General features: G+C 43.5%; 1 protein-coding gene across 1 annotated transcript in view; it reads right to left on the reverse strand.

Moving 5' to 3' along the window:
* Nucleotides 1-22,942, reverse strand: part of FAT2 (FAT atypical cadherin 2) — a 101,212-nt gene that overhangs the window by 35,334 nt on the left and 42,936 nt on the right. The window contains exons 2-6 of the mRNA XM_066590430.1: nucleotides 17,134-20,403; nucleotides 16,366-16,680; nucleotides 1,703-1,764; nucleotides 1,256-1,567; nucleotides 363-573 (exon numbers count right to left, since the gene is read on the reverse strand). Coding sequence (XP_066446527.1) covers nucleotides 363-573; nucleotides 1,256-1,567; nucleotides 1,703-1,764; nucleotides 16,366-16,680; nucleotides 17,134-20,389 — 4,156 coding nt within the window. The 5' untranslated portion in view covers nucleotides 20,390-20,403. The remainder of the gene's footprint in view (nucleotides 1-362; nucleotides 574-1,255; nucleotides 1,568-1,702; nucleotides 1,765-16,365; nucleotides 16,681-17,133; nucleotides 20,404-22,942) is intronic.

Genomic DNA, 22,942 nt, shown 5'->3' on the forward strand with positions numbered 1-22,942 from the left:
ATTTGTAGGATGGAGGGAAATACTAGCTGACTAGTAGAAAGTATGCCATGGAGAGTATCCAATGTCATTAAGGCCAAGAAGGCCCCATTAAGTATTAACAGATGGAGAAAAATACTACTTTTCATTCTTGCTCCAATTACTTTTGGTAGGAAAGTGTACAAAGGTCTCATGCATATTACCCATGGATCATTGTTGGACCTATCTCAAATATGGTATCCATAGACATGTATTAACCAACTTCATATGTATTAACATCTGAGAAGAAAAATCATGGCATGTTTCATCACAACAAAAACAACTAAAATCTATGAAAGTCATCTTCAAAGATTCTATAGCAAGGGATTAAAAAATACGACCATTACCTGTTATATCAAACCAACAATGACTGTACACTGGCTCTGTACTGAGCAGACCCAACATGTGGTTCACCGGATCGGTTTCCATGACTTCAAAGGCAAATTGCGTCTCATCAAATGCTAGAGATTCATCTGAAGGTCCTGGATTTTTGATCCATTGGACGTGTAATCTCACGATGGAGGATCGAGAGGGATTACCACCATCTGTAGCTTTAACCTGGACAAGTTAATAAGAATGTTCAGGTTTGAAGCATTAGTGGTATATTTTCCAATTTTTTGAAATTGCATTCAGGCGCACTACGAAACATTTTGGGCTGTAAGCTGTGCCCATTTTTACAACACTCATTTTCTGTAGCAAGGAAACCAAAAGAGGAGAGTTTACTGTACCAGGTGCACTGAGGGATGTGGGGGATTGGAATCGAGACACTAAAGAGGAACCTTGAACAAAGGGACTCCAAGGAATGGGAACCTGGAGCAGAAAGGACCTGGAGCATGGTCACCAAGGGGAAGACACCTTGAGAAGGGCATGAGAGGGAAGACAAGAGCATGGACCCTTTGGGGATAATAAGATATGGTATACAGCAGCAGACAAAATAAGGAGTTGGACCTTGTTCATAGAGTGGTGGGCAGAAAGACCATGCCTGTTGCTGTGACCACACTAGATGCCAGGGCTAAGTTTGATGAAACACCATCCTGGTACCATGCATAGGAAACGTTCGATGAGAGTACTGGTTGTTTGAGAGGCTTCTGCATTGTCTAGGAGACTCGCCAACTCTTCCTAGAGTCTCGAATTGCCCCCTTTTTCTGGAAGTCTCCCAGAGAGTTGGCAAGTATGGCTATGCATTATGTATGTATTCAATAGAGGAAAACTGTATACTTCTCAAGTAGTCTTGACCTACCGTAAGTATGTTATACTCTCCAGGTAAAAATGGAGCAGCGGAGGAGATAACACCAGTGTTGGCGTCCACAGTAAATTTTTCCTCATTTTGTTCCAGAATGCTGTATGTCACTTGGCTGTTGATTCCTTGATCCCGGTCCATAGCTATAAGTCTGGAGATGGGAGAAGGTTCGGAGGAGGCAACACGTTCTGGAAGTTCTACCGTGAACAGTTTCTGGGAGAATGTTGGAGTATTGTCGTTCATATCTAAGACTTGTATGACAATGCGAGAGACAGACTGAAGAGGAGGTGCCCCATTATCTGACACCGTGACCTGCAGGAAAGGCAGTATATGGATTATTTGCAGTCCACATGTAACATCGATTAGAGATCACATGTGCTTAGACTTACCCTACACGATTTTACTCACCCCATGTTACAAGGTTATATAACCCAACCTATAACCTACCTCAAGAATGTGTTCTTCACGAGTTTCTCGGTCTAGCTGTTTTTCAGTGGTGGAGATCAAACCTAAGTAGACAGAAATAACATATTTATACTAATTTTTTGGGGCAATACTTAAAATTGTAACCCGATGATTAAATTAAAAAGTGCTATAAATAAAGTAGAAACTGAGTTTCGCTAGGAGAGTGGTCTTCAACTCGTGGCTCTATAGCTGTTTTGAAATTACAACTCCCAGTATGCTTGGATATCAGAGACTTACTGAGAGTTATAGTTTTAGAATGCCACCATCACGTCAGTCCATACCTAGCATATAGCCGTACCTTGCATAGCAGCTATGCCTGGTATTTTACCTCAGTCCCATTGACTTGAATGGGACCGAGCTGCTCTCAGGCCACGTGACTGATGAATGTAATGCCACTGGCCTGAGAAGATACTGCAGCATTCACTCGAGTGCCGCGGCTTCTTCAACCAGTTGATCAGTAGGGATCCTGAGTGGTGGACCGCCACTGATCAATAGTTTAGTCCTAAATACCCCATTAAATTATAACTGTCCCCTTAGCATCAGACAACAATTTGCAAATTTGTAGGTTGTTGTCAAGAAGACCAATAAAGGAGTAGCATGAATTCAAAAAAATGGTTGCTTTCTTCCAGAAACAGCGCAACACATCCATTGGTTGTGTCTGGTATTGCAGTTGGGTTCCATAGAAGTGAACAGGGCTGAGCTGTAATACTTCACACAACCTGTGAACAAGTGTGGTGCTGTTTTTAGAAGAAAGCCGCCATCTTTGTCTAATCGTGGACAACTCCTTTATGGAGACTGAATTTGAAGTGACTAGCTCAACTAGACTGAACCTACTCTTCATAGACCATAGTGCCAGGGATATCTAGAATACTACAGTCCACATAAGCAATCTTAGCAGTACGAATGAAAAAACTATGTAAGGGTGCTTTCACACAGGTGTTAGCTGTAGGTCTAGAGAAGACATGAAATGCAGAACAAACATTTTTTGTGATTTTTTAATTTTAATTTTTTTGTTGTTTTTGGTCCATGACGTTCCCCCCCCCCCCCCAAATGTAGCATGCTTTAGTTTCGCAACTTTTTGGGTTGTTTTCCTATAGATTCTTTTAAAGCCTAAAAAATTATGGCATTTTTTTTACAAGCCTCAAAAAAGTCCCATGAAAGAAAACCCATCATGTTCAGGAAGCCTAAAAGATGGTCACCAACATGAAATAACTGGCTTGAAACTAGCCGCATCGAAATTTAGGATTTTTCAACTAATGGTCCAACCATAAATAAGAATCCTAAGGCCAGATTCACACGGAGCCCAAGAAACTCAAGCGCAATGACACTGGACAGCACACAGACACCCATCTAGGTGCTGTGTGATCTCTATGGACCCTACACATTGCAAGAACCAAATGGGACTCCATGACTCCAACTCAACAGCCTTGGTAGAAAGTATGCCTTGAACAGTGTCTGATGTCATTAGGACCAAAGGACACCCACTAACATATGGAAATAACTGCTTGTCATTCTTGCTCAGATGTCCAATTAGTTTTGGTACGTTGGTGTATTATGGGGCTGTAATAGGCCCTTAATCTACTGAGACTCCAGATTCCACTTTCTACAAAAAAGTTGATGGCGGCTGTCCACTTCATTGTTATGGCTACTAAATTGGAAAGTACCAGTCGCCTTTAACAGAAAGTCTATGCAGGCTGTTCTTCCTTTATGTACAGGTACATTAGCGAGTCTTGAAAGGACACAGCTGTGTGGGAAGGTAGCATTGTGCCTACAGCTATAGTGAATAGCTGCTCGGCATTGTTGGTGTACCGCTCGTGTTGGGACAGGCAGGAGGAGGATCAGCTGGGTATTGTTATTTGTTAAGCAGAACCTTTCACCAGCCGTTGTTGGCTTGTTTATCTGTGTGAAAGAAAGCCAGGAATTTTAGGGCTTAACCTACTTCAGACAGGAGAGGCCACCAATGCCAACTCGAAAAAAAGTTCCCCATGGTATAATGTTTACTATTACAACTAATGAGTCTGAAGGTGCTGGGTGCAGACAAGCAGAAAATAGCTTTGCCTAACCCCAAATATTCTCCTTTACAAAGGAACCATCAAAAATGTTGGCACCAATTCAGTGGAGTGTAGGCTCTATACTGTGTGCAGCTGGATATGCTATGCATGCAATCTCTTGTCTACTTTTGCATCCTTTAAGAGGTTTACGTTGACTTGGGTTAGAGTAAACATCGCCCAATTATGGTATAGGATAGGCTGTTCCAAGTGTGCTTCTATTAGGGTAGCTTAAAGGCACTTATGTCACTACATAACATTCACTGCCCAAATTTGATTGCATCGGGCTGAAGTACCAGGGGTCCCACTCCAAATGATGGCGCCCCATAGTGTGTGCAGTATTCATTTTACTGTGGAGTGACTGTGTTACTGACTATTGTATTCATTACATATGCATGAAGACATCATTATTTATTTGTCTGCTGTGCCGTGATGTCACTATGTCCATTGACATCACTCTGTTCATTATCCTTGTGCTGTGACATCACTGGTTGCATTATTCGTGTGCTGTGACATCACTTTGTGCATTATTTCTCCACAATGACACCACTTTGCATATTATCTCTATAATGTGATATCACAGTTTGAATAATTCCTAAATTGCAGTAGATGATTTGTGACCTGTGACATCACTGTGTGAATTAGCTCTGTGATGTGACATCACTATGCTTATGAGTTCTATGCTGTAACTTAATACTATTACATAGTAACATAGTATGTAAAACCGAAAAAAGACATATGTCCATCCAGTTCAGCCTATTACTTCCTAATGCTGATCCAGAGGTAAGCAAAAAAAAAACCAATGAGGAAGAAGCCAATTTTCCCCATTTAAGGGAAAAAAATTCCTTCCTGTATTGTGACATCACTTCCTAAATTATCTCTGTGCAGTTCAGCTCCATTCACCTAAATGTGGATAAACGACAATACCATGCACAGTCCAAGGACAAACATATGAGGCTGATCTGCAATATCCCACAAGTCCTAAGACAAATAGATGAGGCTGAGCTGCAATACCATACATAGCCAATGCAAAAGCATGGCGCTGTCTCTGGGGGAAAAAAAAAGTTACTAGTCCCTAATCTCCGACAATCCAGTTACACTCAATACAATCTATATAAAGGGTTTGCAGATAAATTCTGCTCAAGAGATATTTATTTATTGGCCTCTGTCACTTTAAATTGTGACTTAACTAATCCACTGATCTTGTGATCGTCAATTACGCAAGTATATGACAACATTATCATCAATTTAGAAGAGAGACCTTCAGAGAGAAGCCGAGCTCGTCATACGTCTAATCCCAAAGCAATTTGGAGTTGTCGTTGTGTAAAGTCCAACTTTGTAAATGTGATGAGGATGTCAGATTACTAAGTACAGCGCCGCTGTTTACCAAGGCTTCTGCTAAGGAGGACAATCTGAGCAGGAAACGGTTAAAGTTCAATTTTAAAAATGACTGACAAAAAAGTTTAACCCATTGCTGAACTTCTGGGAAACCCGGATAAAATGTTTTTTTGGGACATTATCTACCCACTAGCTGCAGCAATGCATATTGTCACTGAATATCCTTATGGCTCCATTGGGCTTATTGATTTAGATCGGAGTTTCACACACCAGTCTAACTAAAAACTATGCGCAGGCTATGAGCGACAAATGTATCAAGAGGCGCAAACCTCTAAATATATCTGCATCATTGGGCAATACCTCCATGCACTGGATAGACGCCACCTATGAGCTGGAGTAGATTTTTGCTAGAATCTATGTCAATTTCTGGAGTAGATTATAGTATATATGAAATGCCCCGCCCCCTAAAGTCAGACTCCACCCACTCCACAGCATAAATAGGCTCTACTGTCTATCTAAAGCCACCGGTAGATTGGCACCTGGCAAGTCAATGTCCGACCATTTATACATTGGAGGTTTTAACCAAGCCATAGTCTCCTCGAATAGGAAGAGAAGCAGAGAGTCTAGATCATGTGAGATCATTATCCCCTCTACTCTTCCTTAGTCAGACCTCATCTGGAATACTGTGTCCAGTTCTGGGCACCCCACTTTAAAAAAGACATAGACAAACTGGAGCAAGTTCAGAGAAGAGTTACCAAGATGGTGAGCGGTCTGCAAATCATGTCCTATGAGGAACGGTTAAAGGATCTGGGAATGTTCAGCTTGCAAAAAAGAAGGCTGAGAGGAGACTTAATAGCTGTCTACAAATATCTGAGGGGCTGTCACAGTGCAGAGGGATCAGCCCTATTCTCATCTGCACAAGGAAACACCAGGAGCAATGGGATGAAACTGAAAGGGAGGAGACACAGATTAGATATTAGACAGTGAGGGGGATCAATGAGTGGAACAGGTTACCACGGGAGGTGGTGAGTTCTCCTTTAATGGAAGTGTTCAAACAAAGGCTGGACAAATATCTATCTGGGATGATTTAATGAACCCTGCACTGAGCAGGGGGTTGGATCCGATGACCCTGGAGGTCCCTTCTAAGGCCTCATGTCCACGTGGAAAATCAGGCCCGCCGCGGATTCTTCATGCAGAATCCTGCAGCAGGTCCCTCCTTTCCCGCGGACATGAGGCTAAAAAGAAGATTAAACTTACCTGTCCGGATGCTGCGGATCTGCCCTCTGTCGCGGCCGGATCTTCTTTCTTCGGGCTGTGCTAGTTAATTGCTGGGATCTGTCACTCAGTATTCCTGGTGATCACTTAATCGTCCATCCCACTATTAGTACAGTGGGATGGATGTGAGTCGTAGGAGATGGCAGTGGCAGAAGTGCCCTAGCTGGCTTCACTTCCCTTGAAATCAATGGGAGCTGAAGCCGGCTCTTACACTTCAATGTCTACCCCTGGTGTTGGAGGCTGTAGAGCCAGGACAGCTACTTCAACTTCAATTGACTTCAATTGGAATGCTGCTAGCTAGGATACTTCCAGTCCTGTCTCCTGTGAAAAGTGCTTGCCCACTGTACTGGCAGTAGGCCAGGCGATCAGGTGTTCGCCATGGATCCTGAGCAGTGGGTCCCTGGTGGCTAATTATTGACAACGTATTCTGAGCATAGGTCATCAATAATTTTTGTACAGAAAACCTCTTTAAGGCTAGTTTCACATCTGCCTCTAAACGCCCGGACGGAGGTTCCGTCACAGATCCGGCTCAAAATACCGGAAGAAAAAGCACTACATGCAGTTGGCGGACAGGGAAAAGACCCCATTATTGGGTCCATCCAGCGCTGTTCGGTTCCGTCCAGAGACGTAGCCATTCGGCTGCAGGGATTCCCCTTTCCTTCTTCCAAATGGAGCAGGAAAGTGGAATTCCCAATGCAGGTATAGAATCTTAACACAACTAAAACTAGTGAAAAGCTATTGAGAGAAGAAATAAACAGTGGAATGAACTTGTTAAAGGAGATGTCCCGAGGCAGCAAGTGGGGTTATACACTTCTGTATGGCCATATTAATGCACTTTGTAATGTACATCGTGCATTAATTATGAGCCATACAGAAGTTATAAAAAGTTTTATACTTACCTGCTCCGTTGCTAGCGTCCTCGTCTCCATGGTGCCGACTAATTTTCGGCCTCCGATGGCCAAATTAGCCGCGCTTGCGCAGTCCGGGTCTTCTCCTCTTCTCTATGGGGCTCCGTGTAGCTCCGCCCCGTCACGTGCCGATTCCAGCCAATCAGGAGGCTGGAATCGGCAATGGACCGCACAGAAGCCCTGCGGTCCATGAAGACAGAGGATCCCGGCGGCCATCTTCAGCAGGTGAGTATGAAGACGCCGGACCGCCGGGATTCAGGTAAGCGCTGTGCGGGTGGGTTTTTTAACCCCTGCATCGGGGTTGTCTCGCGCCGAACGGGGGGGGGGGTTTAAAAAAAAAAAAACCCGTTTCGGCGCGGGACATCTCCTTTAAGAGTCACGTTAAACTTTGTTACATTTGTAGCTACTCTTAAACCCACTGTTCAACAGCATGAAAAGAAATATGCCTCGCTCCACTGGGTGCCAATTTCCATCTGAAGAAGTCAATGGATACCGAAGAAATGCACTGTGAGAAAGTGATTTTGAAGGCCAACCACCAGCTATACAGAACATGTGTTCTGCATTGGAGTCTTGGTCCCTATCGTTGTACACAGGTGACATATCATAAATAAGGTCTTGAATTATTTGTGAATCATCCCATACGAAATAAACCCGATTAGCTTCAAAGTCAAAGGAGGTTGTCTTCTACTGGACCTTTGGGTCCCATTACTGCAGCAGATCTTGTGCTCAGTGGAGAATCCCTTGGTGGATCAGTCTGATCCTGGAGGGTTAGAGAGCTAGAGCCACAATATAATATGTATCCTATTGCAAGGTTCTCAGTACACTGTACAGTTCATGTAGCGCTCTGCAGGCTCCTAACCCTTGCACCAAACAAGACCCAGCCTGCCATCAGGCTCTGCGTTTTGTACAAATCCTTCCAGCTTTTGTGTCCGCCTTCCTCAATTACGCTCATCCCGAAGTGAGAAGTGAACACAGCAGCATTTGTCATTTTTGTTCTTTTGTTCCCCTACAACTGAGGTTATATGTTGTAACGCTGGGAAGGCGAACAATAGAGTATAGAAAACCCAGGTTCATCCCTTACAATAGTCTTAGTGTCTTGCCGATAGAGCACGCGATTTGCTGATGGATCAGTTATGATGGTGACACAATAGGTGTAATTAGCTCTGCCCACCTTCCTGCCTCTATCATCATCGTGTCGTGTTCCTAGCGGTAAACTATCATTCTCAAATTTTCGATGCTTTGCTCTTGACAGATTGCAGAAGAGATTCTTGAAGCTGAAGCTAAATATGCATTAACAAGTCACTCACGCATTTCAGATTCTGCAAAACAAAATGATATTTGGGATACAAATGTTGGAGGGCAGAAAGGAAGCTGGAATGATCCTGCTATGGTCAGTGGGGTCCGTCTGGTGCTATTCGGCTCTACCATAGGATGAATCTGTTCATTGGAGGGATTCTGATTTCATGTTCCCAGGATGGAGCAAGAAAATGGAATCCTTGAATGCAGATGTGACCGGGGCCTAATTTAGTCATACACATTAAATAAAGGTTACTTTTGGAAATGTGCACCAACAGAATCCTAAGCATTCAGGGTCAGACTGGCCCACCAGTGTACCAAAGATTTCCCAATGGGGCCCAAGCACTGACACGATATTGCACCCTTAATAAAACAAGGTCTAGCAGTGAACAATTTCATTTTGATCTGGCTTAGGAACCTATAGCCTTTCTGATGATAAGTCCTGCATGTAAGAGGGGTGAGAGGTGCTAAGCCCACCTTCTGCCAGCCTAGCGACAGGAAAAAGAGTACATGTGCTGTGAGCCAGAGGCGTAACTTGAAGCTCCTGGGCCCCGATGCAAAACTTGTAACAGGGCCCCCAACTATAATGCTTTCCTCATAGTACTGGGTTCCCTATATGGACAAGAGAGGACTTATGGGTCCCCTAAGGCTCCTGGGCCTGGGTGCAACCGCATCCCCTGCATCCTCTATAGTTACGCCCCTGCTGTGAGTGCTAGAAAAGAAGGCTCCACTCCCCAGTGATGTAGCAGTCATGCACAGAACAAACCCTGCATAGTTAATGTGGCTGTTAATGGGGCTAGGCCTCGCCTTCCAAACATTCATGGAAGCTGGAGACACAGAAGGCACCCTATAAAAGCTAAAGAGTTGCGTTACAGCGGTGGAGGGGATGCACTACAGAGGGGGACAGTATGTGCAGCACAGGGAAAGACACATCAGCAGTGAGAGGGCTGTGCAAGGACTATAAGAAAGACAGAGATAGAGCTAAGCTGGTGCAAAACGGAAGCCAGAGAAGCAGGAGATAGTGCTGCCTGGGATGGAGAAGAGCAGGATCAATTGCCGCCAGCAGAGGTATACAGAGAGGAAGCAGAGGGTAGTGCTCCCAACCCTGGACAATGCTGCTAAATTGCTTGGGTCAGTTGAAGCGGCGACTCCTGTGCAGCAAAACCGTAAGTGAGGCCGGCCTCAACTGGAACTTCAGGTGTGCACACAATTAGAGTTAACAATAGTTAGCAAGCTGATCTGCTGCAGGGGGACAGGGACTGAGCTGAGGCAATAGGACGGTTGCCTTGTGCCCATTGTGTGAGACTGAGGTAGTTTTCGCAGTGGTGTTTCAGGTAGTATCGAGCCTTCAACAAAAGAGACACGGCGGGCTGTGTTCAATAATCTCTATTTATAAAATACTGTATCGATATTAGTAGAGTGTTAGTGATATTGCTCAGAAAGCATTATTACGTAGTACATTGTGTTTAGATTGTATCCTGAACCTTGTGTTGTCACACCAACATCTGCAACATGACATAGATGACTACAGTTACTAAAAAAAGTGGACATGCACATGTGCTGTGTACACAGAGAGTGTCCTCAGAATACCTTCCTCAGGTAAGTCCACAGAACTTGAGTTCGAAGCTATTCCCATGATAGTGAGTGATACTGCTAAAACATGCTATCGCTTACTGATTGTGTGTATGTGGGGGAGCAATAACTGTTGGGACCCCAACTCATTCTTAGAATGAAGGGGCTGCATTTGAAGTTATGTGCAAGACAAAGCTGGAGGGACGTAGGGCTCTTTGTTTCCAGTATAAACGGGCTGCTCATTAGATTATGACATATCCCTGGGACATAATATTTTACAAGGAAATACCCTTTAAACAAGAATTTCAGTTGAATGGTCTCCGAACTTTGAGACAACACTGATAACCATTGTGATAACAAGCAAAAGTGCACATCACTTTGTTTAACTTCTAAATTGCTGGCCAAGAGGGCTCTCCCCCCTTCTAATTTGTTGTCCACTGCCTGTTGTCAAGTGAAATCTGTCTTTAGTAACAGAGATAACAAGACACAGAAGGGGGGTGACGACTCGTGCTGCATTTGCGAGTCTATAGCTAGCAGAGTGGAGGAGGAGGAAGAGAAAGGCAGTAACTCATACAGACTTGCTCTTAAATAAAAATTACAGATACAACCTGCAGAGCAGAAAAGTGGTGCAAAATGTAGGATACAAGTCATATCATGGTCAGAAATAGTGTTATTCCTTGTGTAAACAAATGACAGCTTAATCAGTAAAATCAATTAAAAGTCCAGGTATACTCTAAGGGTATTTTCACACGGTGGAATTCAACATGTAAAAATTTCATATTAATCCCACTTCTAAAATCCGTGTCTTTTTGATGCTTTTTTCTTTTTCGCGGATCAGCATGCAAAATTTCAAAGCGGAAATGACGCAGAAGCTAAAAAAGTGACTAGAGTTGAGCGAACGTACTCTGTCGAGCTTGATGCTTGTTCGAGTATTAGCGTACTTGATGGTGCTCGTTACTCGAACGAGCATCTGGCCGTGTTTGACCCCGCCCCAGCTTTTGGCTCCTCCCGCTGTGACGTGCCTGTTTTGGCCCCTCCCCGCCACGATGCAGCACACGTCATTCTAAAATTTTTGGTCTGGCAGGAAGGGGAAGGGGAAGAGAGAGAGGGAGAGGCAAAGGGAGAGGGAGAGGGAGGGAGAGAGAGAGAACACGAACCAAGAAAGAAAAAAAAAAAAGCTCGGCACCCGGCGTTCCACATACAAAAATGCTCGAGTCTCCCATTGTAGTCAATGGGGTTCGTTACTCGAGTAGAGCTCTCGAATTTTACGAAAAGCTCGACTCAAGTAACGTGGACCCGAGCATTTGGGTGCTCGCTCATCTCTAAAAGTGACATGTCGCTTCTTGATGTGGAAATGCACAGAAACCTCTTTTTCGTTTCTGTGTTGTTTCCGCTTCAAAATTCCGCATGCGCATTTTTTCCCATTGACAGGGCAAATTCCGGATGCAGATCTACAGGAAAATCTGTGCCAAAAAGACGCAGAATTTGAAGTTGATTTTAGACGGGCTTCCATGGTGAATTCTGATATGTAAAAGTTTCCTAAGGCCTCCCTCACACAGGGCGTTTGCAGAAACGCAGCGTTTTTCAACGCTACGTTACTGTAGATTCCGCCCCGTTTCGGCAGCGCTGGCATACTTTATGCCAGCTCGGCTAAAAACGCAGCCAAGAATGCTGAAAAGAAAAAAAAAAAGCAATACTCACCTAGCCGCTGCGGTCCGGGTTGCGGCCGCTGGTCTCTGCCGCTGATCCGGGCTTCCTCGGCACTCCCAAGTCTATTGCCGGAGGCCAGGTTTGAGAACCCCGCCTCCGACAATAGAGTGCTGTGATTGGTTGTCGGTGCTTGCTTGATGCCCAATCACAGCCCTTCATTGACTGTCTCAGCCAATCAGAGCTTGCCGGCGCTGATTGGCTGAGACAGTCAATGAAGGGCTGTGATTGGGCATCGAGCGTGCCGACAACCAATCACAGCACTCTATTGCCGGAGGCAGGGTTCTCAAACCTGGCTTACGGCAATAGACTTGTCAGTGCAGAGGAAGCCCGGATTAGCGGCAGAGACCAGCGGCCGCGACCCGGGCTGCAGAAGCTAGGTGAGTATTACTTTCTTTTTTTTCTCTAGCCAGCTGGGACTGATTTTCGGGGTAGGGGTTCTATTACAAGCCCTCACCCCGAAAATCGGCGAGTGGTTAACGCTGCCAAAAATGCGGCACCAAGTGTTGCCGCGTTTTCAGCAGTGCTAAAACCGCTGCCCATTCATTGCAATGGGCGACGCAGGGATGAAAACGCCCCAAAATAGAACATGCATCGCTGTCAAAGCGCGGCGTTGAAAGGCGCTGCGTTTTCAGCCCCGTGTGAGCAGCCCTATTGAAATGAATGGGAGTGTTGTACAGCGTTTAGCGCTGGGCTGAAAAGGCAGCGCGAAACGCTGTATAAAACGCCCTGTGTGAGGGAGGCCTAAGAGTACGATCACACATTGCGGATTTAAGTGTGGATCTGCACCAAAATCCACTTTGGGGGTCACTATTACTACTGAGGTATGTTTACATGTGGCGGAAATGCTGCAGAAAGTCCTCAGCGGAAATTTCCCATGGCAAATTCCACAATATTTCTGCATCCAAAAAGCAGTCAAAATCTGCACACTATCTATTTTGAAACAGCCCTGTCCCTTTTAATACGACGGGGGTAAAATCATACGTCGTGATAAGCCCCGCCCCTGACGTGTTGGCACTTAGCGATAAATAAGTGGGTTTTGGGTTTCAGTTTGGGCGCTTGGTCTCTAAAAGCTTCGCCATCACTGGCCTAAGGAGTCCTTCAACTCAGATAGTAAAGGTAGAACCTCCAAACTTTAACTCTTTTTATAATCTTTTGAACTCTCTCCAGATCCATTTCGCATGCACTAGGTGTAGTCCCATTCCAGAATAGATTAGATGTGATAAACCGATAAACCGGATCCAAATAACATCCTGGCGCTCATTTATCATTGTGTGTTTATTATTATTCATAAAACATATTACGTTGGGCGTTATGAAGTTTAGATGGCTCTTTAAGCAGGAAGAAGTGCATTTGGTGCTGGACCTGGACCTTGAAGTTGCATCAAGGACAGCTGCTGCCCTCTCTGCTTCTTCTCCTAGTCTTGATTTGGACAATGGAAGGCACATATAGTATGGAGACTAGTGATGAGCGAGCATACTCGATAAGGACAATTACTCGAGCGAGCATTGCCCTTAGCGAGTACCTGCCCGCTCGGAAGAAAAGGTTCGGCTGCTGGCGCGGGTGACAGGTGAGTTGCGGCAGTGAGCAGGGGGGGAGCGGAGGGGAGAGAGGGAGACAGAGATCTCCCCTCCGTTCCTCCCCGCTCTCCCCCACAGCTCCTTGCCTGCCGCCCGCTCGCTCATCACTAATGGAGACCATACAGATGTCAAGCAGGTGATGCAAAAGGCTGACTATATATCTGCTTGTGTTGTAGTTGTCGCTATCACATTACACAAGTCTTATCTACTTAGTCATGTCACTCCGGTTTGGCTTTAGTTGCTCGTCTTTTTACATTTTCATATCATGTCTTCTTTGTCTGTTGCATAGAAAATAATGTGTTGTGCACATACTGTAAATCTCACCTACATACTCACCTCACCTCACCTACAGACTTAGTACTCTTCTATGGTGTAATAAACCCACCCAACTACACTCCAGCATTGTCCTCCTCTCCCAGCCTCCATCCTACTTATATAACTTGGATTTCAATCCCCTATACTATCTTTTTTGACCACTTTACAACTCTAATTGGTTTTGACTTCTACATTCATTGACCATGGCAATTTTTTGGACTATGTAAATTTGGGCACTTGGTCTGGCTATTGACAAGAAGCCGGCATTACCTTGCCTTGACTTTGGCTAGCCTGTGACTATTGCAGCGTCCGAGGAGACAGCATAATAGAGTTTGGACCTTGTCACAGGGCTCTACCATCTCCCACCCTGACCATCTCCCACCCTAGGGGTAGCACGGGACCCATCCAAGTCTATTAACAGGGTTCTACAGTTCTAAATTATTGATGGCGTATCTACAAGATAGATTATTAATACCATACCAGCAAAGGTCCGTCGCCAAAGAGACACACCAATCAGCTATTTGCCTTGCCAAGCAGGTGCAGTCATGCACTGAGCTGATATCTGAAGGAAGCAGACAACACTGTACTCACTGCAGTGGCCAGGCTTGGTATTACAGGCAAAGTTCCCATTCAACGTGAATGGAGAACTTTGCCTGTAATACCAACACAGGCCACTGCAGTGAGTACGGAGCTGTCTGCTTCCTGCAGAAATCAGCTCTGAGCATAATAACAGCCCGGTAAACAGCTAATCAGCATGGATCTTAGCTGGCGGACCCTCACTGATCTACGATTGATGGCCTATCCTTAGGATCGGCTATCAGTAGTTTACAACTGGACAAGCTCTTTAAACACTTGGGCCCTGATGTAAATGCAGCCTATACCACCCCTATATCTATGCCCCTGTTGAAATATATGTTGTATAACCTAAATGTCATACAGCTCTTACTATGCAAAAGGCACCTGTAGTCAGAAGCCTTATGGTAATGCTTCCTATAAGGAGGTAGTTGTACTAAGGGAATGTCAACGACATCCTGCATTAATGAACCCATGAAGAAAGAAAGGGTGCAAGTGATCAAACTATAATTACCAGTAAAAGTGTAAGCATGTAAGACAAACATTTTCGGCACTGTCACTTTTCTAACCTGTATCATAGTCTGCTTCAATGTGTGGTTTTGGGAGTGGTGATGTGGAGAAGATTAACAAGGAGAAGTCGAAGGTGCAGGACTGGTTTAAAATGTGATGAGCCCAATAGTAACATAGTATGTTAGGCCGAATGAAGACAATGTCCATCTAGTTCAGCCTGTTTATCCTCCTATGTTGTTGATCCAGAGGAAGGCAAAAAACCCCAAGAGGCAAGAGCCAATTAGCTCATTTGCGGTAAAATACTTGCATCGATATGACTTGAAAGCGGTGCATGGGTCTTGAGTGGGAAGGTTATCTTTCCACGGCCAAGATCACATCTGCCATGTATGGCTTTTGCCAATAGGTATGATGTTCCAGTAGGTTTGCACATCCTCAATCACACTCTTGGCCCATCTACTATATCTTTTGTAGGACCTATCCAAAGAGTACTCTGGATATTGCTGTAGACTAGGTTTAGAACCAAATAGCCACAGATCAGGAGGAACCTATGATTTTGACCAGTTTTGGGTTTATAACTAAAAAAACTGAAAACTGTTAGGTCACTAAGAGTCAACTGGCTCCTCGGTGACTCTTAAATGCTACACTATTTTATTCATCTCCATATCACTAATGATGGCCATACACTTGAGAAATGTATTGTTCTAGGGATCATTTGAATGAGCGATCCCAGCACCTAGATTAAAGATGGTGGGTCTCAAAAGAAAATCTAAGGTATGGACTGGTGTACGATAAAGAAATAAAGTCATATTCACCTTCCCTGGTCCAATGCAGGAGTCCACGTCACCGCTACTACAAAATGAGAAGAAGCTGGTAGCAGCCACATGTATAGTGAAGAGCACTTGACCACTACCAGCTTCTTCTAGATTTGGAATGGCAGTGATTGGGACTCCTGTGCCGTGATTATTACTTTTTTTCTTTATTTCACACTAGTCCATAGCTTGTGCAAATTGGCATGATTGGCCAGATTTGACCATGCCATGTACTTACAATGTCGGCCAACAGGCCATGTCAAAACCTTGGTAGACTATAGTGTGCTTTCAATCATCATGAATTGTTCATGTTATTTTTGTAGCCAACTGGTCACCTGAAATGGCCAAAATTGATAATTTCAGATGACCACTCTCTCATATGTATAACTAGAGTTTACTCCCACTGTTCCGATACTGTGCTGTACAGTGGGTGATGATGGAGGTAATTTCATGAACTGTATTAGTTTGAGTAGGGCTAATTTAGCTTAGGAACATGGAGAAATTATGTCAAATACATTTCCCCAGTACCAGATAACTATGTATGTCAGGGAAGAGAAGGCAAGCCGAAGTCAAGTACAGAACATAACATTTTCAGCCTTTGGTCATTTGTATATATTTGTGACTGCCAGTAATACAAAAGGTCACCGAACTCAGAGGTAAAAAAAAAAGCAAATTATGGAAAATTACACACTAAACCAATATATTTACACTTACCAGTAATTTGATTCATTGTGAAAAACCCTTGATTATTTCCACTGGAGAAATGGAAGGAAAGTTTGCCTGCTGAAACAGAGTCTGCATCGGTGGCATCAAGTTGAAGTATGGAAACATTCGGAGGAGAGTTTTCAGGTACAGAAGCATAGAATACGGCCTTGGATAACTGAGGGATGTTATCATTGACATCTGCAACTTCAATGTAGACTTCAGCTATAGAAGACAGAGGAATGGACCCCAAATCTGTAGCACAGATGGTCAACCAGTAGCGTGAAGCAAACTCCCGGTCTAGAGGAGCCTCAGTCCGGATGAACCCTGAAAGGTACATCAAGTTAGATCACATATTTTATCATATATAGAATTCTGGAGAAATGGCCATCGAAGAACTGTAGACATGTAGGGATTTCTAAGCATGAACATCTTCGTATGATAGGTGGGGCTCTGTTTTTGGAAATACTTTGGGGTATTTATTCTAACTCAAGACCTTAGGATGTAAAAAGGCCAAATTGAAAATAGAAAATGAGCAACTACAGTTCCAAAAATGGTCTGTTAAAAAGTTAAAAATCGAAAAGAGACAAAAACCAACCAATACTATATAATGGAGAATTTCTGTACATATCATTTCCATGCCAAGACCCGCTACTCTCAATGATTGAAGCATCACATAGAAAAATATCATCTTAGGACAGACTATTTGTGTCATGATACAAGAGTCAGGCGGTTGAGTAGACCAAATGACATTACCAGCATTGTCTGGCTACAACTCACCTGTCTCCTCATCTATGGTGAACACTGAGAGATCTGTTCCATCTTTTATGGAGTAACGTATCTCACCATCCTTTCCTTTATCTTCATCCTCAGCTTTAATTGAAAGGACTAGTGTCCCGGGTGGCGAGTTTTCTAAGACTGACCCAGTGAAGACAAAAGTTTTAAATGAAGGCAAATGCAAATTTTCATTTACATCCAGGACTTCCACCTCCATGTGGCACACAGAAGAATGTGGGAACGGGTGGCCGGCATCTGTAGCTCTAACTGTCAAATTGTAGAAGGATTTAGTCTCAAAGTCAAGATCTTTCTCTAATATCAAAGCTCCGGTTAACTTTTCCACATGAAATACCCCTTGCTCATTGTTAATAAGGGAATACGATACCTCTCCGTTAGGTCCAGTGTCAAAGTCCTGAGCATCCACAAAGTATAAAACAGTTCCTACAGGAATATCCTCAGCAATTTTCACATTGGCAGTTACCGGCCGGCAATATGGAGCATTGTCATTGACGTCTTCTAATGTTATAACCACATCGGTGACAGAAAAAAGTTGCCTGTCTTTCTTGGACTGGTCTCTGGCCTCAACTTTGAGTTTGTATTTTGGCAAGAACTCTCTGTCCAATATGCTCTTAACTGTTATGTCGCCTGTGACACTGTCAATGGCGAATTTATCAGTTGGGGTTAGAAGTGAATACCTTACCCGGCCATTATCCTCCTTGTCAATGTCATCCGCCTTTACTTTAGCAACAACACTACCAATCTTAGCATCCTCTCGTATCCTCACACAGTATCCCGATGAGGGAAACTTTGGCTCATTATCATTTACATCCAACACATTAATAGCTAGAATTTTCCAAGAGGATTTCTGAGGTGTACCAAGATCATACACTGTAATATTAAGAATATACGAACTTGTGGATTCATGGTCTAAGGGTGAAGAAACAATCAGTGCCCCAGTTTGCATGTTGATATCAAAGCATCCATCGTCACTTCCATCAGATATCACATATACTGCTTTGCCATTAAAACCAGTATCCAGGTCAATGGCGGTCAATATGGCAATGGAAGAATTGACAAATGTATCCTCAGACACATCGATAGATACTGGAAAATTGTCATCAAACTGGGGAGCGTGATTATTTATCAGGTGATTGTTAAAGGGTGTGTCCTCCTCATGGCTTTGCTGTTCAGGTTGTAAGGTGAAGGAGTTTTTCATGTTTTCCATTATCTTGTTTAGCACGCCCGTTTCTTCACAATGTACCGATTTGGGAGAATGTTCATTTAATATTGTGATGTTAATAAATGTGGGCACAGCTTTATTTTCTCCATCACTTGCAGTAACAACTAAGGAAAAATGGGGGTTTGTGAGTGGCGCATCATGTAAGTCACCTCTGATTGTAATTTCTCCAGATGTGGGGTCTAACCGGAATTTCTGTAGCTCATTGCCAGATAGAATCTTGTACTGTATGGTCTGAAGCTCGTCCACATCCAACGCTGAGAGTTCAGCCACCTTCTCTCCAATGGACATGTCTCTTGTGATGCTTATATTGCAGTTGACTTTCTCAAAAACTGGAGCATTGTCATTCAGATTGTTCATAATAAGAGTAGCATAAACTTCAGTTTGTCTACGATAAGGTGAGCCCATATCCGATGCCCAAACTTTTAGATAATATATCCTTTGATTTAACTCATAGTCAAGCACCCTACTGTTCGAAATAACTCCTGTTATTGGGTCAATGACAAATGGAGCAAATTTCGGACTAACCAGCTTGTAAGTTACCTTGCCATTGTTCCCCTTGTCCACATCAGTTGCAGAAACTTTTAATATCCTTGTTCCAATGGGAGAATTTTCATTGAACGTTCCTTCATATTTGGATTGAGTAAATATAGGGGAGTGATTATTGCAATCTATAACATCAACGATAACCATAGTGGAAACTTGGCCATCAAGTGCCGAAACCTCTAAATGGAACTGAGACTGATCTTTAATATTCATGTGTTTACTGGTGAAAATCAAACCACTTTTGCTCATAAGCCGGAAGTTGTCAGTAGATGTTTTAAAGAAATAGCCCCCCATTGCAGTTGCAGGATGAATTTTTACCATAGCCACATGACTACCAGGTGGGGCACATTCACTAATCTGCACTTTGTAGACATCCTGTTGAAATTTTGCCATTGCGTATCTCCATGGTGGAATGTAAGTTGTTTTGACTGGGGAATAAACTGGTGGCTTGCTCTTGTCTTTGACCCTAAGGCTTAGATTAAAGCCTTGCGAGTGCTCCAACCAGTTGATCTGTGCAGTTGAAACCACAGTAAATTCATTTCTACCAACGTACGATCTTAGAACTTTGAAGTAACCAAAGGGATCTCCATCTACAATCTCAACAGAATCTATACTGCACCCCGGATCTAAGAAGTCCACAACCACAGTGGCATAAAGGAGTCGCTCAGAAGAATCAGCCACGGCCGTTGTCACAGACGAGATGAAAGGAGGCTTCCTCAGACCTGGTTGCACCAATACTTCCAAGGAAGCTACATTTCCAAATCCATTACCCTCTGCAATTTTTCTCATACGATCAACAGCTAAAATTTCCAGCTTGTGAATATTTTGTTTGGTTGCATTCAAATGCCCAATTAGCATGACGATACCACTTGTTGGATGGATGCTGAAGAACGAGGACTTGGTGTTGAAGGTATAATAGAACATAGCATTTTGGCCCAAATCTGCATCTGTAGCGCTTATCTTACCAAGGATAGTTTTAAGAGGAGCATCTTCATTAATTGTAAATTTGTACAATGTTGTTGAGAAGAGAGGTCTTAGGTCATTCATATCTAAAATTTGGATGGCAACTTTAGTCCGCCCTTCATAATCCAAGGATTGCTCTGAGGCATGAATGAGAAGCTGATAATTGTCTTTAACTTCCCTATTAGTATTAGTATTTCCACTCCTTATCCTTATACGTAAAAAGCAGAAATCTCCAACCACCATCTCCTCTGTTTTAAAAAGTCCAGTTGGGTCTCCAGATACAATCCGATATTTTACCGTCCATTTAGGATCCTTCAAGTAAACACCCATCTTTACTTGACTCGATACATAGGTCTTGGGAGCAGAATTTTCATAGATGGTCGTGTGATACAAACTCTGGGTGAACATCAAAGTAGAAGAATCCTCAATGTTGGGTGTTTGTTCACTACATGTATATTGAAGCAGTAATATGGCAATAACCAGTACTTCTTGGGTGGTGGTAAAGCTGACCATTGTGGGACGTCTCCCTAGAAATAGAAAAAATATACTTTATGAGTCCAAATATAGTCTGAACATTTAACCACATCTCAAATACAATATACATTTGCATTGATAGATATAACTGGTCTGCTTAGATATTCTAATTAATTGCTCCTTTGTGTTGCGAATCAGACAGGTTCCCTGGTCAGATTGTATTCTAGACAGCCCTTGCATTCATTACACTAAAGATCATCAATAGAGGTGAGCGAGTATACTCGCTAAGGCTAACTACTCGAGCGAGTAGTGCCTTAGCCAAGTATCCTCCCGCTTGTCTGTAAAGATTCGTGGCCGGCGCGGTGACAGGTGAGTTGCGGCGGTGAGCAGGGGGGAGCGGGGGCGGGGGGAGAGAGGGAGAGGGAGATCTCCCCTCTGTTCCTCCCCGCCCCTCACCGGCCCCCGAATTTTTACAGACGAGGGGGGGGGGGGGATACTCGGCTAAGGCACTACTCGCTCGAGTAGTTAGCCTTAGCGAGTATACTCGCTCATCTCTAATCGGCAAACCTGCAGGATCCAAAGAGTTAAAATATGCAAGCTGGATACCAAGCTATTGAAGCCAAATGATGAATACCAAGACTGTAATGCTAGCTAAGTACTGAAAACCTTTTTGCTTGTTCTTAATCGTGAACATAGCTAAGAAACACCCAAATTGTGCTTTCCCTTATATGGTATGAATAGGGCACTAACGTGTTCTAATTGTCCGGTTTTGAGAGGAATTAAGTTGTAATATGAAAAAACATTTTTTTTTTAGTTTTAGGTAGTTTTGGGGATGGAAACATATACTTCAAATGGATTAATGTACACTACATAGCTGTAATTTTGTCTCATGTAGTAGAAACGGGATATGGATCCTCTTCAGGGAGCTGAGCTATAATACCATGCACAACCTACAGACAGGTGCCGAGCCGTTTCTGGAAGAAGGCAGCCATATTTTTCTAATCCTGCACAAGCTCTTTATATATTGGTCTCGGTCTTGAAAGAACTTGATGTAGGGTACAAATTGTATGTGCAAGACAACAATGATATATGCTGGATATAATTTTACTGTTACCTTGACATCGATTGCACTTTAGTTAAAGGAGATTTGTCATTAAAAAAAAAAAAAATCTAAACTTACCTATTCCTTCCCTGTCAGTCTCCTTATCACATCTTCTCCTGGTTGAGCTTCTCCAGTGCCCCAGGCCAGCTCACTGCAGGCTGGGCCCAGCTTGTTATAAGGGCTGCTTATCTCAAATTCCTTCCGGCTGGGTCAGTGAAGGTCACATCCCTGTGCTGTAGCTTCACTGCCTAGGAAGGAATTGTAATCTATTTCAGAGATAGCTCTCTTGAACAATCTCTGAAGAAGATAGGCAGTCCCCCTGCTGGCCTGTGAGCTGTGACGTAACGTTCATTGGTTGGCAGGCAGAAGAAGGCAGAAGACTGCCAACCAGATGTACGTAACCTCACAGGAAGGAGAGGAATCAGGCAGCTGGAGGTGAAGTGATCCCCCTGGACTGCAGGAGACACTATTTGCTTTTCCCATTCTTTCCTATTAGACATCTGTCTATCAGATTCGTGTTTGAATATTTCTTACATGGTCGATAGCGAGTCAAGCCCGAGATTCTCGGGTGCGACTTGCATCACACAGAACATGGACACTGCGCCCGTATTCTAGACAACACATCTGTGTGTTCTATTCTTGTGTGAGACTCATATGAAAATAGGACATGCTACAGTTTTTGCGTCGCAGCATTGCTGCGAGAGAAGAGTTGCCCATGAAAATAGACGCATTGCAGACAATGGGGTCTATTTTCATGTGATTTTTGGGCATCTCACAACCCACCAAACTCGTGCGAGAATATCAACCATGTAAGTAGAGCCTCCTCAAATAAGGAAACGGTGCTGCATTAGTTTAATAACCAGCTAAAAGACAACATAGAAAGGTGGTTAATAATGGTACAAACCAGGTCACACATATTAGTGGGCATCACATTGGGTTGATGTTTGGTCTTGTTCTTCGGCTGAATAATCGTTCAAAACACTTAGTTTAAATGACATTGAATTAAATTTGGGGATATTTGCGGTTAGTAAAATGACCTTTAGGAAGTAGTGCCAGGCAGCTGCTACTAAGGTGATGAAAGTGGAAGAGGAACTTTAGAGCACTCTCCACAAGATGTTGTGATGGTTGACTCATTGACTAACTTAGATGGTTCTGGATGCCTTACTCAAAAGACTTGATATTACAATTCATCTGTTGAATATTGCACACTATAGCAAAACCCAAAAAGCATCCATTGGTATTGCTTGGCCTTCCTCTGGATAAACACTCTTGGTTGATCAAAATCAAGTTTTTGCTTGTTCTTAACTTTACAGGGGTTGTCAAAGGAGGTAAAATTCAGAATCCTTACTCACTTCCAATACTGTGTCACGTGATGTGGACCCATCATGCCATCAGATTGCTGCTCCGCTCACTTTAATAACCATGGCCAATGCAGAGACAGGCTGACTTAGTTATTCATATGAGCAAACCCCCCAGAACCAGCCCTTTTC

Source organism: Eleutherodactylus coqui, chromosome 2 (genome assembly GCF_035609145.1).
Source record: "Eleutherodactylus coqui strain aEleCoq1 chromosome 2, aEleCoq1.hap1, whole genome shotgun sequence".
In the NCBI taxonomy this organism is placed as follows: domain Eukaryota; kingdom Metazoa; phylum Chordata; class Amphibia; order Anura; family Eleutherodactylidae; genus Eleutherodactylus; species Eleutherodactylus coqui.